Here is a 14,167-nt window from a genome sequence, read left to right as displayed (position 1 = left end):
TATATATCTTTTCAAAGTGGTGATTTGTTTTCCTTGGGTAAATTCTCAGAATTGGAATTACTGGGTCATATGGTGTTTCTATATATAGTCCTTTTATCAGTGTTGAATCAAAAGTAAAATCTTTAATCTCCTATACTTAAGAATATGATAAAATCTACAAGAAAAAAATATTTCAACTTGAATTTAAGCAATAAACACCTAAGAAATAATTTAAAGGAAATAATAATATGCTACTTTTGTCATTAAAGTTTGGTATTCAAAGTAGAATTATTGATCATGAATGGACATCTTTCCATGCATTCTGACATATTTGTCACATTTCAATTTTGAACATTTTTTTGTGCTGTATTTATGGCCACCTCTCCATATTTTACAAAGAAGGAAACTTAGGCCCAAGGGAGGAAATATAAAATAGAAAAGTGACTTGCCCTCAAGTTACTTAGTGGTGTGAAACATCATGCAAAATCTAGGTTTCAAGATAATTACATGACTAGAACAGACTTCAAATTATCTAAACCTTCTAAGTTTTACATAGAGAAATTTTTCTTTATTGAAATGTTTCTCCACAAGGGTAGTTCTCAGTATGACAAGTCTTCACAGTCTGGTACTGTTCTACGCACTGCATGTTTATCAACTGCCTACTCACAAAATCTCAGTAACATCCTCCATGTGATACTCCAAAATTTTCTTTACCCTCCAATCTCTAAATACCCAACAGTGGGGATAAACAGCCTCTGGGGAAAAAATTACTGCTTTACACACACCTACCTTTACTAATTAAGAACTGAACAGTACAAACATGACCAGCTCTTGCAGCTTTCATTAAAGGAGTTCTTCCACCTTCAGATTCATGCTCCTGTTTAAAAAACAAATACTTAATTGACATTTAATTGCTAGTGAACAATTATTCTTTTTCATGAAAATCAAAATAAAAAAAATTAGACTGATTTTTGAATCTAAATGCATTAAATATCATGCTTTAAAACAAAGCAAATTAAGGAATACATTTTTAAAATTAAAATCTCAAATTAGAAGTATCTTATACAGAAATCATTTAAAAACTATTCATGTGATTATGATGACCTCATATAAATCCACCTGTATTAATTTTCCTTCTCTTTCTACAAAAAAGATGGTGGAACTTGAACAGTGTAATAGCATTCTAGCAATCAAAATTATTAGCATCCTCATCCACTCCAATAGGTTTTCCTTTTGTAGACTTGTATTCTGTATGAATTTATGTAAGTACATCACTTCTGCTCATTTTATAGGCTTCCCATTATCTCTATTTTACCTTATCCAAAAACAAGGCTACTGATAACTTAAGTATCTCTAAGAAAATAAGATATTTACTGGAGATCGCTGGGTCTCCAACGGATGGAGGATCTATGGTGGCATTCTTGTGACTGCTGGGTAATTGAGAATGCTACTGGAGAAATTTTCAGATCTTAGAATATAAAGGTTTGGGAAAAAATAGCATTTAAAAAGTATTTTACATACATTTATATATAGTCACATCTGATGAACAACTTTTGACTATTAGGCGACACAACTAAGTTTTTCTAACGGCAATTAACAAACCAATATCACATGGTTATATGTTTCACTGCCACTGTGACAAACACTAGAAATATAGTTCTTAAAACTGAAGATGCTCAGAATCTAATAAGGGAGAAATATGTACAAAACTAACTAGACTATAACATGGAGAAAAAGACTACAATAGTAATCTAATTCAACCGTCTCACAAATGCAGAAAGAGAAGGTAAATAATTAAGTTTATGAAACTAGTTAATAGAAGAGCCTGTTTCTGTCTACATGTGGATTTGTTATAAGCTATGAACTTCTCCAGGAAAACATATTTGCTTGTTAATCTCAGCCCCATGAATATATGGTGCTTATATTTTAACTAAAACCTACCTTTCCATGTCTCACTCCTACATCCTCACAGGCTAAACTGGAAGACTATTTTCCCCCACACACATTTGCATTATGCTTCCCTACCTCTCAGGCTGTACTCATAGTAGTTCTTCTAACTGGTGTATCTATTTTAACACAACAATGCCATATCTACCTTTCTAAACCTTACCTAGCCCAAAATATAATATCTCAGATGATGTCTTTCCCTCTTCTAAGCTTCTTTACTCCTTGTACTTTCCCTATGATATCTCTTTACAATCTACCTTATAATGAGTTCAGTATTTCATCCTTCTAACTAAATTCAAAGTTATTTGAGGGAAAGGATTATTCTTATGTTTTTAACTCCTTTTAATAATTAATATTAATATTAATTAATATTAATAATACCTGAACATACCACATACTTTTTCAGCTACAGTGAAATGCTTCTAAGCCATGTTTGTCTTTTCATACCATATCAAAAAAGCTTCTAAAAATAGCCAATTGCCTAAGAGAAAACTAACTTATTATTAACATACCTAACACAAAACTTTCCCTTTTTTGTGGGGGGCCAGAGGTAGTAGATTGAATAGCCCTGCTAACAAGGACAATAAATAATGGATACCAAATAGTATAGAAAAAAAATGACTAAATGAAATAAAGAATAGCACAAATGTCAAAATAAAGTTAGAAATAAATAAATACCTTTTGTCTATAACCTCCACATAATTTTATATTAATTTGCTGTCTTAGTTGTAAATATTAGGACTTAAAAAGTGACGTAGCTTACCAGATCTGCTCCTGCCTGAAGTAAGACATCAGCTACGTCAGTATGACCATTTTCACAGGCGTACGTTAGTGCTGTATCCCCAGTTGCTGTTGTTGCATGAACATTAGCTCCTGTAGTAGTGTTAAATAATGCACAGTAGACTTAATACAAGAATCATTAGACATAAATGATGGACACAGAAATTTCTTCTAGATAAGTCATATCTCCTCAAATCACACAAAATAGCCTTATCCATTTCTAGAAATAGAGAATATTGTCTGCATCTTTAAAAGCAAAAAAAGAAAAAAATTAGAAATAGATTGCTGTTTGAAAATAAAGTTGTAAATACTTTAAACAGTAATAAGGTAAATTACTTATTCAGAATACACACAAAAGTTTACCACATAATTTTTTTTTACATACATTCACTGTATCATAACATCAGAAAAAAAACTTTCTGCATTTTAACGTTTTTACTTAAATCATGTAAAACAACCTCCCAATGCAAAAGTGCCTACCTGCAGCTAATAAGTATTTAACCAACTCCAAATGACCCTCTTGAGCAGCTTCCATTAAAGGGGTAGAACACCCTAGTTCTATATCAGCTCCTGCCTTAATTAGAAAGTCTGCCACTTCCAGAAAGCCTCCACAGCAAGCCAGAGTCAAGGCAGTTTCTTGAGTTTCTTCTGTCTGTGCATTGATATTTGCTCCTAAAATAAAGATTGTAACTATTTAAAGAAAGTCATTAACTTATTCCAGAGATAAGCAAAACATGACTGTTTCCTCATAAACTATATTTCAAAAATGAACATTTATATTACTTTACTAAATAATAAACTGCTTCTTCTGTACTCCAGGGAGCAGTTAAAAACAAAACTATGGAACAACATCCCCTAGTCCATATTTGATGTACACAGCTAGAGTGAGATTTATTCAGCCAGAAAGTATAAATCAAGTGACATAAGGACTTAGAAAAATAAATTACATTCCCCTATAACAAAGATTCAAAAATAATGGTGATAAAGATGTTGATGATGATGATAATAGTTAACATTTAATACATTATTACTATTTGCCAGGCAATACTGAAAGCATTTTACGTTATTATTAGCTCCACTTTACAGCTAAGGGAAGTACAGCTAATTAACTTGCCTAAAGTCAAAGCATCATCACTACTACCACCAACACCATAGCTAACACTTAACAGGCACTACATGACAAACAGTGTTCAGAAAGCTTTATATATATGTATTAACTCTCACAACAACTCTTATATATGACAAAATTGAGGCACAGAAAGTTAGAAACTTGCCCTTAGGTTACAAAATTGGCAATTGGTTAAGTGACTAAATGTGCTATTACTCTTAAATTTGTCTGAACAGAAACTTTACTACTAAAAGAAATATAAAATTAGTCTACATATATGGATAGAGATGGGAGGTTACTGCTAAAGTTAAGGTATCTTAGTACAGGAAAGTAATTGAGTTTTCCCAGAACTGACTCTTGGAGAGCTTCTAACATAAGCATTGTCATCAAGTTAGTCTTTATGGCAGGATTTCCCAGTGTTTCATGAAACACTAGATATATCAAATCTTTAGTAATAGATATTCTGCCCCAAGAGGAATTCTCAATATATTAGCTAGAGAAATGTTGAATCTCATATATGTCCCTACATAATCTACATCTCCAGCCACCCTTAGTTCTGTTTTTGTTGACACAGCACATGATAGCTCTGAAAGCTTGATATTAAGGTCTATTTGATTCTGTTTAGCCCAGTGTAGAAGCCATTTTTAAAGCAAATACTTCTTCATTAGTTTTCTGACAACACCTCATCACAAATCTACTAGAAAGATGAAATACAGTAATTCAATTTTGTAAAATTATAATCTGACATTTTATACATTTAGGCCTTAGTATCTTAATTGGTATGGTTACCTTGGCCTAGAAGTAATGCCACCATTTCTTCATGTCCTTCACGAGCTGCTTCCATCAGTGGTGTATAACCTTCATCATTGACCTCTTCCAGGCTAGCTCCTCTTTCAATAAGTAAAGCCGCAAGTTCCACATGCCCACCACATGCAGCCAAAGTCAATGGTGACTCAAATGAATCAGCAGGCATGTTTACTTGGGCACCACTGTCAAGAAGTAATCTAGCTACTTCAACGTGACCATCCTAATTATAATGTAATCAAAAAATTAAATCAGCACCATTAAAAAAAACTTTAAAAATATGAAGGCTTAATTATTATACAATGAAGTTTACTTATCTCCATTCAAATATGTCTACATTTAATAGCTGAGTAAGCAAGTATTAATTAATACTTAATTAAGACCTATCTATTTTTTTAAAAAAATACAGACTAGGAAATAAGAGATTGAGGATAAAAAATATGTAGAAAAATGGTACCTTCAATCAAGAAGCTTATTAGCCATCAGGGATAAAAACAGTTAAGTACATTAAGAAAGCAAGTACTCTGATATAACATCGACACTGTATGGAATAAACTTAAATGTTAAAAGGTTAAAGTTTAGAAAGGGAAAGTAGAATCTTTGTAGAAACCTTTTTTAGGACAAGCAAATTTCTGACTAGGTAGAAAAGGAAAAAATGTAACACTTTTTGGAGCAGTGGGGAAATTATGCATGATGTGTTAGTGGAAAGGGAACATAATATGTACTTGGTACTTTGTTGTTCAACATTCAAATGCCAATGAATATTAAGAAAAAGAAAAATAAGTTCTCTCTTAGTGTCTTCTGTCTCTTTCATTGGTCTCCCTTTCCCACAGCTTTCCTAACTATTGGCAGCTCCAAAGTCTCTCTTTCTCTTCTTATTTTCCTCTGATAGACTTTTTCCTTCTATATGTTAACTCAAACATTTCATCTTCTTTGAATATGTCATGTCCATTTTTGCCTCTGGTGCTTGCCATATTACACAATTTCGTCTTATTATTAAGGTTACTTTGCTGTTCCTTCAGCTCAGAATTTTTGCCCTCTATAATCAACTCCTACATTTCCTTTGCAGTCTAGTTTAAAAACTCAATCTCTTACCAAGCCTCCAAATGTCTGGCTCCTACTAATATCTTTCATCTATTTATATCACTTATTTCCAAAGCATGCTGGTTAGGTCTAGTGAATATTTCATTTTAATTGCTTAATCTACATATAGGCTGTTCTTATAGTTGGGTTGGCAAGGAAGTTTTAAATTCCTAATCATGGGTATATTACTGATGTATTTTTCAAACATTATCTCATTTAATCCTTACAACAACCCTAGAGAGGGAGATTATTCTCATTTTAACAAATGGGGAACTCAAAACCTGTAAAGAAAATTTCGTTTGTTCAAAGGATAATTTACTAAAGCAAACACTATGGCAATAAGGAAAACAAAGATATTTCATGTCTTAAATGGTTATCTAATTTTTTTAGTGAGTAATTAAAATTTAACATCCTTCTAATAATCGTTATCAGAAAGAAGCTGAGATAAGAAACTTCAAACTCACTGAGGCATTTTTCTCTGTTTGGTATGTTTTCTCATAAATGCGAGTACCATTATTACCCAATTCCAAGTACAAATTCTAAAAAAAGAGTTCTTAAAAAAGGAATTCAGGGCTCAGAAGAGACCACGATAGAGGGGTAATTATGTAATACAAATAATACTCATTTCAAATTTTTAATTTATTAAATAATTTGTTTGATGAACATGTTATACTTAGTATTATGTGCACACTTTGTGGATTATATTCTCCTCTTTAACATCCTCAATCAAACTTTTAAAAAGTCACTTTTCGTGCCAACTATGTAAAACCAGTATAGTCATATGAGACTAAGAAAATGAAGGTAGTGCTGTAAAGCTTCACAATGCACCTCTAATAGAAGTTAATGTTGTACAACTGGCTCTGAAAACTATTCATAATTCAGATAGCTGAGGTCCACTTCATAATAAGCCTTTGATAAACAGAATCTTGGAACCCAAGAAAAAGGCACTCAATGCACACTGTCTCTAACATATAAACTTGTTTCATGTATATACTTCACCAATCTTACCATGCAAGCCTCCATTAGAGCAGTGTGCATTTCATCTGTTTTATGCTCTTGATCTGCGCCTGCTTCCAAAAGAAATCGCACCATCTCCAGATGTCCTAAACCAAAAGTATTTAAGATTATTTAAAAAGTTTATTTGTCAAAAAAAATTACAGTATTTTGAAAAGTTATATTTAACTTATAGAAATTAAATTTATTAGCATTATACTAAGTCAGCAACAAACTACCCTTAACTGCTGAATACAAATTATACAAGTGATCTTTGCCGTTCAACTCTTTACCCCACTGCTCTAGAAACCGATGCTACTAGAATCCTTGCTCAGGTGAGCAAAAAAAGATGCCGTAAATCCAATATCCAGAATTTCTCCTTTACAACATTTTCAGAATCCAGGAGTGCAATAGTTATTTTACTTATGGTATGAAATAAATTAGCTTTCATGAATTAGTAGCTTGATAATAATAATAGTTATTTCTATGAGGAAATGTTTTTTGTTTTGATAATTCACAAACTTTTAGGAACAACCTGCTTGTAAGCTGAGAACTGCATATATAAAAATATTCTGGAAACAACACCATATAGTTTCCATTCATTCATTTAGGTATTTATATACATCCACAAATATACATACACACATATGCACATATATTTATGTGGTTTCAAATAAATCATATGCTTCAGTTTAGTTCAGATAAAGACACCTTTTAAAAGTAGTTACAAATTGTATTTTAAAAAGGACTTCAGATACCATGCAAGAAACAGTAGAAAAATTAATTTCTTCCCAGCTTATCTGGTATGAGCTGCAGTCAATTCTCAATCAACTAGGACTGGGGAGGTGTGGATGGTGGAAACACAGATAAAAACAGAACTAACTTTGATTAAGTATAGCATCTGCCCTATCTTGTTTTTGCAAGCTACCTTCCTCCCTTTCCTCTCGTCATTTTCCCTTCCCAAAGATCCACATCAGTGTTCGGTCTCAGCCAGAGTTCTATCCCTTATGAGCATCTCCACCTCATAAATCTATGTCCTAGAAGACCTCACCATAAAGAGTGGAAAGGGAGAGACTCCATGGATCCCTGGAAGTAGGGGATGTTCTCCACCAGCTCACTTCTATATCCAGCTTCTAATTAAAGCCTGCAAGCCCCAACCTTACAGCCCCTTTTGGAAAGCAGGGTGGGGCTCTAAGCAAAGGAGAGAGGTAGAGTTATATGCAGCTTTTCTGACCAGCTGGGACTCAGTAGTAAAATACAGCCAGTTTCAGGTTCAAAAGTATTTGTGAAAAGGGGTGAAAAGCCATGCAATCAGCCTGCCTGGAGAAGCTGCCCCAAGGCTTAATTCCTCTCCTCCTAATGAAGATTAGCCTCTGTCTAGTTAGCAAACAGAATTGGGGACATAAAGGACCTCAGCTGTGCTTCTTAACAACCATCCTTAATCTGAAAATCTGTTAACACCAGATAATCAAAAGCACTGTAGACAGAGCATATTTTTACACTTAACTTAAATTTTAGTAATTTATGTGTCTATGATCATCTTAACCATGTTTTTAACAGAAATTATTCCAGAAGACCTCACACAACCTTTGTCACTGAAACAGTGAAACAAAACAGTAACAGGTCCAGGACTAGGATAAGGCAAAGTCCTCAATGCAAAATTTAAGGAGGTATTCACTCACAAACTTGGAAGGTGAAGATCGAGCCATTGAGTGAGTGCCTCCCTAAATTTTGTACCCTTCCTTGCAAGAAGAACCTTTCCTTGATTCCTCAAGATCAAGAATTTATCACTTATTTTATGATACAAACATGGCAGAGCTGCAGATGGTATGATTATGCAGACATAAACTGCATGGAATTAGCTTTTAAAAAGGTTCCTTAGTTTATAGACATTTATCTGTCATAGAGTTTAAAAAGTGGCTCAGAGGGAGAAAGACAAGCACCAAATGATTTTCCTCATTTGTGGAGTATAACAATGAAGCAAAACTGAAGGAACAAAACAGCAGCAGACTTACAGACTCCAAGAAGGGACTAGTGGTTACCAAAAGGGAGAGGCTGGGGAGAGCTGGTGGGGAGAGAGGGAGAAGGGGATTGAGGGGTATTACAATTGGCACACATGGTGTGGGAGGGATCATGGGGAAGACAGCGTAGCACAGAGAAGGCAAATAGTGACTCTGCGGAATCTTACTACACTGATGGACAGTGACTGCAATGGGGTACGGAGGTGGGGGGACTTGATAATAAGGGTGAATGTAATAACCACATTTTTTTTCTTGTGAAACCTTCATAAGAGTATATATCATTGATATCTTAATACCAAAAAAATATTTAAAAAATAAAATATCACACACCCACTTTGTACAGCTATATATGGGTAGGTGTTCTCAATTCTAACCAGTTCTTTCCTCTAATTTCATTTAATGTGTTGACGATACTCTAAAATTGTTCTTTTGAATTTAAACTCCCTCCACACCACTTTTCATTTTTCTCATATCTCTTCCTTTCTCTTCAATTTTTCTCCTTTCTTCTTGTCATCATGGGAAATAACCTAAGCATCTTCTTGTTAACAGCTCATTCTAGCTATTTTCATTTACTTTTAAACTTACAGGCTGAACACTTCTAGATTCAATAGGATTATTCAGGCAAAATATTCCGATATGCAAACACATTAAAAATTACAGTGCATATTAAAATTAAACAACTTTCTGATAAAACAAGTGCATCAAGTAAGTCATTTCTCATTGACAATATTTATAATATTGACTCCATATTTTAAAATTTGAAACTACACTTCTAATTACAAATGAAATATTATGTTTTTTTACTTTTTATTTTAATTAAAAACCACATTACATGGGATAACTGTCATTTCACATGTTTAAAAAGTTTGTTTTAAAAAACTCTTATACTGTACCTTTGTAACAGGCTAAGGTAAGGGCACTCTCTTTAAATTCATTGGAATGCGTATTAATGCCAGCCCCATTTTCTAGCAGCAATCTGGCTACTTCCACATGTCCAGCACTTCCAGCTTCCATAAGAGGAGTATGACCATTTTCATTATGGTCCTCAATACTAGCACCGGATTCCAAGAGCACCTTTACAACATCTACATAGCCTCCAGCACAAGCATATGTAAGTGCTGTGTTGCCTATTTAAATAAATAAAAACAAAAATACATTAACATAAAATGCCTAAATAAGAGTTTACATACACACACACACACACACATATAAAACTTCCTTTCCTCATTGCATTTTATCTTACTGAAATCAACTACCTATTCTCTCCATTGAAAATCAGGGTCAAGTACATGTGGAACATCGGATACACTAACCATGACTGTGGAGTTATAAAAGAACTGACCAATTCTAAACCCAACTTTCATTTCCAGTCTAACTTTAACCAGAGAAATGTTTTACAAGCTTTATTTTTTTATTGTAATTATTTGTCATATATAGATAATATTTTACACTTTCTTTTAATCAGACATATTTTTTGTTTTCACTGCAACTTCACAGTTAATGGATCAAAGTTATAAAGTAACATCAAAAACATTCCTTCTTAATGATAAAAATCTCAATGTTACAGGAGGAAAAAAATCAAACTTTCAAGGTAAAATAAGGACTTCTAAAACCCCTTTAAATTAGAACACTAGACCTTAAAAATTATTTAAGATATTTAATAAATTTGAAAACCCTACATGGAATACACAAAATATATTTTCATGTAATTGTAGAGCTTTTATACATGTCCACCTCTGCTCAAAACTGGAAGCAAAAAAATTGGTTTAGAATGAAGTTAGATCCCTTGTGACACACAATGTTTTCCTAACACTTTCTTTTTCTACAGGCCATATTTTAATAACAGAAGGCAATAATAAACCTGCCTTTTGTTCCATATCCTTCTTGCTCTCCCTATCATCCCTTCTTTCCCCCCCGGCAAAAATAGGAAATCTGGGTTTGAGAGCTATACTACATACCTCTCCATTTCTAAGATGGTGGTCCTGTGTTAAACCTAAAAGAAACTTAAAAGGCCAAGTAATCACCCTCATATGTAAAATAGGAGAAATTTCATTTAAAATATATTCGATATACTTCAAACCTAATGCACAGACTCATGCAAATGTACAGCACTTGCAATAAGAGAATTACAAAAGCATCACTAATGATTACCCTTCATGTGAAATAATTATCACCAAAGGGTGTTAATATTTAATGAAACTGAAAAAGAAATATGTATAACCTGTTGAAGACTGTGCATTGACATCAGCTTTATGAGCTAGCAGCAACTTCACAATTTTGACATGTCCTCCATTAGCAGCAGCCATTAAAGGTGTAATATCACCTTTGATTCCCCTATCTTCCACATTTGCATGCATTGCCAACAAAACCTTATGAAAGAAAAGTTTAAAGGATATTAGAAAACTATATTTTCAAAACAGAAGTTTTCAACACACATTTATGTTAACATCTACCAAGTCATACTAGAAAAAAAGAGCCAATAAACCACAAAATGTAACTACAAAACTATTTGTTAAAATGAGCCTAATGTTTGAGTTTTTTATTATGTTCTTACTATGCAGGAAAGATTAAAACTAAATCCATGAGCTTTATTTTGATAACACAAACCTGTGCAAGCTCATAGTATCCAGCAGAACAAGCCAAACAAAGGAGGCTCTCCCCTTCCTCGGTGTGTTCATTTACACTTCGCCCTTCAATGAGCAACTTCCGCACAGCATTTACATCTCCTTCTGAACAGGCTTCTGCCAAACTGCGGCTATTAGAGGAGAATATTGTAAGTATCAGGACATAAAGAATATAAAAAATTGCACAGCACAAGTATTTGTTTTTGAGGTTAATCTGACAGTAGTGTTAAATAAGAATGATTACTTCAATATGATCCACAACAAAAGAAAACCAAAAATGAGTTAGCTCACTGAGTTTTTTAAATCTACATATAAAAGTCACTGAATTAACATTATCAACGTAACAAAATGTTTTCAGTTATGAAACTGTCAGATAAAATTTAAATCTCTGTTAAGTGGAAAAGCCAAAAATTTTATAGGAAAACTCACGAGCAAAATACAGGTTATAATTACTTTTTTTTGTCCAGTTCACTAGAAAATTTTATATCAAATTAAATTTAAAAAATGCCTTAATAAAATGGATACAACTTGTACTAACTATTAAGGCCTATCTAAGTCCTTCAATTAAATAAAAGGAAATCAGGAAAGTTGTAAGCATGTATAATTTTGACTAATAACTGGTATTTTATTGATGAATTTTAATGAATAAATGATGAAGAGTGTTAGGCTGGAGGAAGGAAAAACAAGGACATGCAAACAAAACAGAGATGCCATAGGAGGAGAACAGACCAGACCCCAAGGTCTGTGCCGTATACGTAAACGGGACAGCTCTTCCTGAATTCCATCCTTCTGATGTGCCAACTAAGACCCGGATGTCAGCCTCCTCCCTCTTGGAAGGAAAAAAAGTTTCTAGTTGTCTATTATGTCACCTTTAGCCAATCATACCTCTCCATGCCCCCTACGATAGCTTGCCCACTCCTCCCGCTCCTAATCCCTTATAAGCCCCTACCTCCCTTACCAGGTGTGACTTCCCCGGCCTGTGTTTCAGACCGCAGAACATCACCTGAGAGTGGCATTCAAATAAACTACCTGGCCCTTTGTTGCCTCTCTTCGCCTGCTTATTTCGACTAAAATTTATCTTACAAGGAGTATCTTTTTTTCAAGTATTTACTTCCCCATGTTTTAGGGAAGTCTCAAAAACATCCAGGCAAAGCAAAGGCTGAATTCAAGCAAAAGGAGACTGGAAAAAGTGAAGCAACAGAAAATCAGACTGAGAGTAAAGTGTACACCCTATGAACCTCCCCAAAAACAATTCCACCTTTGAACATTTCTAAAGATTCTCTCACTTTGGGGCAAAATCCATTACATGAAAAACACTAAATCCAAGGCTATTAATATTCTTTTTATTTCAAATACAACTCAATTCTTATATTGCCCTCTTAAAACATGGCTTGGTCACTTTAGCTATTAAAGGCATCCATGGATAACCTCTTATCTATGCCTCTATTACTATTACTACCTAGATTCAAGAACATCATCTTTAGCCCAGATTACAGCAAAATCCACTAGGCAGTCTCCCTGCTTTTACCCTTGCACTCCTCTAGGGTTCTTCAACCTGGTAGCCAGAGATCTTTTTAAAGCAAAGTAGATTAGGTCACTCCTCTATTCACATTCCTCCACTGGCCTCTAATTTCACTCAAAAGTCAGAATCCTTGCAAGATCTGTCCAATAGTAGGATCCAATACTCCTCATCCTTTTCACCTCTGGTTTCAACACCTACTAATTCTCACTCCTACTCTTTCCACTTTAGCCATATTGGCTTTCCTGGTTTTCATAAAAAATGCTAATTAATTCCCACTCCAAATATATGTATTTGTTATCCCTCTGCCAAGGCAGCTTCTAAGACACAGCTCACTCCTTTACCTATTTCAGGTATTTGCTAAAAAGCCACCTTTTAAGTGAGGATTTCCCTGGTCACCCTATTAAAAATGCAACATGACTTCCAACCCCAAACACTGCCCTAGCACTTTCCCATTCAATTTTTTTTTACCCCATAGCTCCTACTGTGTGCCATACAATATATCTTACCATCCTGTTGATAATATTGTCCCCAAAGTCAAGTTCGGTCTTGAACAGCACTTAATAAGATTTTAATTTCCCATTTTCTAGAACACTGACAGTCCCTAGATCTAGTATTCTCTATTACCTTCAAGGAAGTTTAGGATATATCATTCCCACAATGTACTTCCTGTATGAAAACATAGCTTTTCTTTCATGTGGTTTCTCACTCATCCTGTCTCCTCAGTCACATACCCTCCTTTACTGTTTCAGTTGGACTTTCATTCAGTTTTCATCTGTGTATGGTAGCTTTAAAACAACATTACTGGAACTACTCTAGCAACAGTTGAACTTGAGAATTAGTGAGTAAAGGATACCTTTAATGTGGCACATGGCACCACACTGAACTAAAATCCAGCACTTAGCACTTACTGCACTCTACTATATTTCTCAAGCTTGCTAAATAAATATGATTGTTAAAAACATGCTGCACTGTTTTGTTCCTAACTTCTGGTATTTTTAATGTCAAAGAATCTATGACTTCCTATTTTTCTATTCTATGTCCTGCTTGAGCTAGGTTTAATATACTTTTCAGGGTGTTTTTAATTTTCTCTCCTTCCTGACTCAGCAGACACCACATTAAAAAGTATCTAGAGAATATTGATAATATTATAAGTTATTATAATATTATATAGGGACAATAAATATAGAGTATCAATGACATTATTACAGTAAAACAAATCAATAGTATTAAAACTGAAATCAATTAAGGAACAAAACCTTAAGTTGACTAAAGGAAAGTCAATATATGAGTGAATGGTAAAATAAAC

At 33.9% G+C, this 14,167-nt stretch overlaps 1 protein-coding gene across 6 annotated transcripts in view; it reads right to left on the bottom strand.

Annotated features, from left to right (window-relative positions):
• The window catches only part of ANKRD17 (ankyrin repeat domain 17), a 166,506-nt gene that overhangs the window by 62,288 nt on the left and 90,051 nt on the right, over positions 1 to 14,167 (bottom strand). For all 6 annotated transcript variants that reach the window (XM_037003206.2, XM_017680368.3, XM_073237477.1 and 3 more), the window contains exons 4-11: positions 11,323 to 11,470; positions 10,937 to 11,084; positions 9,609 to 9,842; positions 6,710 to 6,804; positions 4,604 to 4,841; positions 3,187 to 3,378; positions 2,690 to 2,799; positions 769 to 856 (exon numbers count right to left, since the gene is read on the bottom strand). In XM_037003206.2, the coding sequence (XP_036859101.1) occupies positions 769 to 856; positions 2,690 to 2,799; positions 3,187 to 3,378; positions 4,604 to 4,841; positions 6,710 to 6,804; positions 9,609 to 9,842; positions 10,937 to 11,084; positions 11,323 to 11,470 (1,253 nt within the window). The remainder of the gene's footprint in view (positions 1 to 768; positions 857 to 2,689; positions 2,800 to 3,186; positions 3,379 to 4,603; positions 4,842 to 6,709; positions 6,805 to 9,608; positions 9,843 to 10,936; positions 11,085 to 11,322; positions 11,471 to 14,167) is intronic.

Source organism: Manis javanica, chromosome 5 (assembly GCF_040802235.1).
Source record: "Manis javanica isolate MJ-LG chromosome 5, MJ_LKY, whole genome shotgun sequence".
In the NCBI taxonomy this organism is placed as follows: domain Eukaryota; kingdom Metazoa; phylum Chordata; class Mammalia; order Pholidota; family Manidae; genus Manis; species Manis javanica.
The sequence above is the reverse complement of the archived record's forward strand: the minus strand, read 5'-3'. Positions and strand labels throughout refer to the sequence as shown.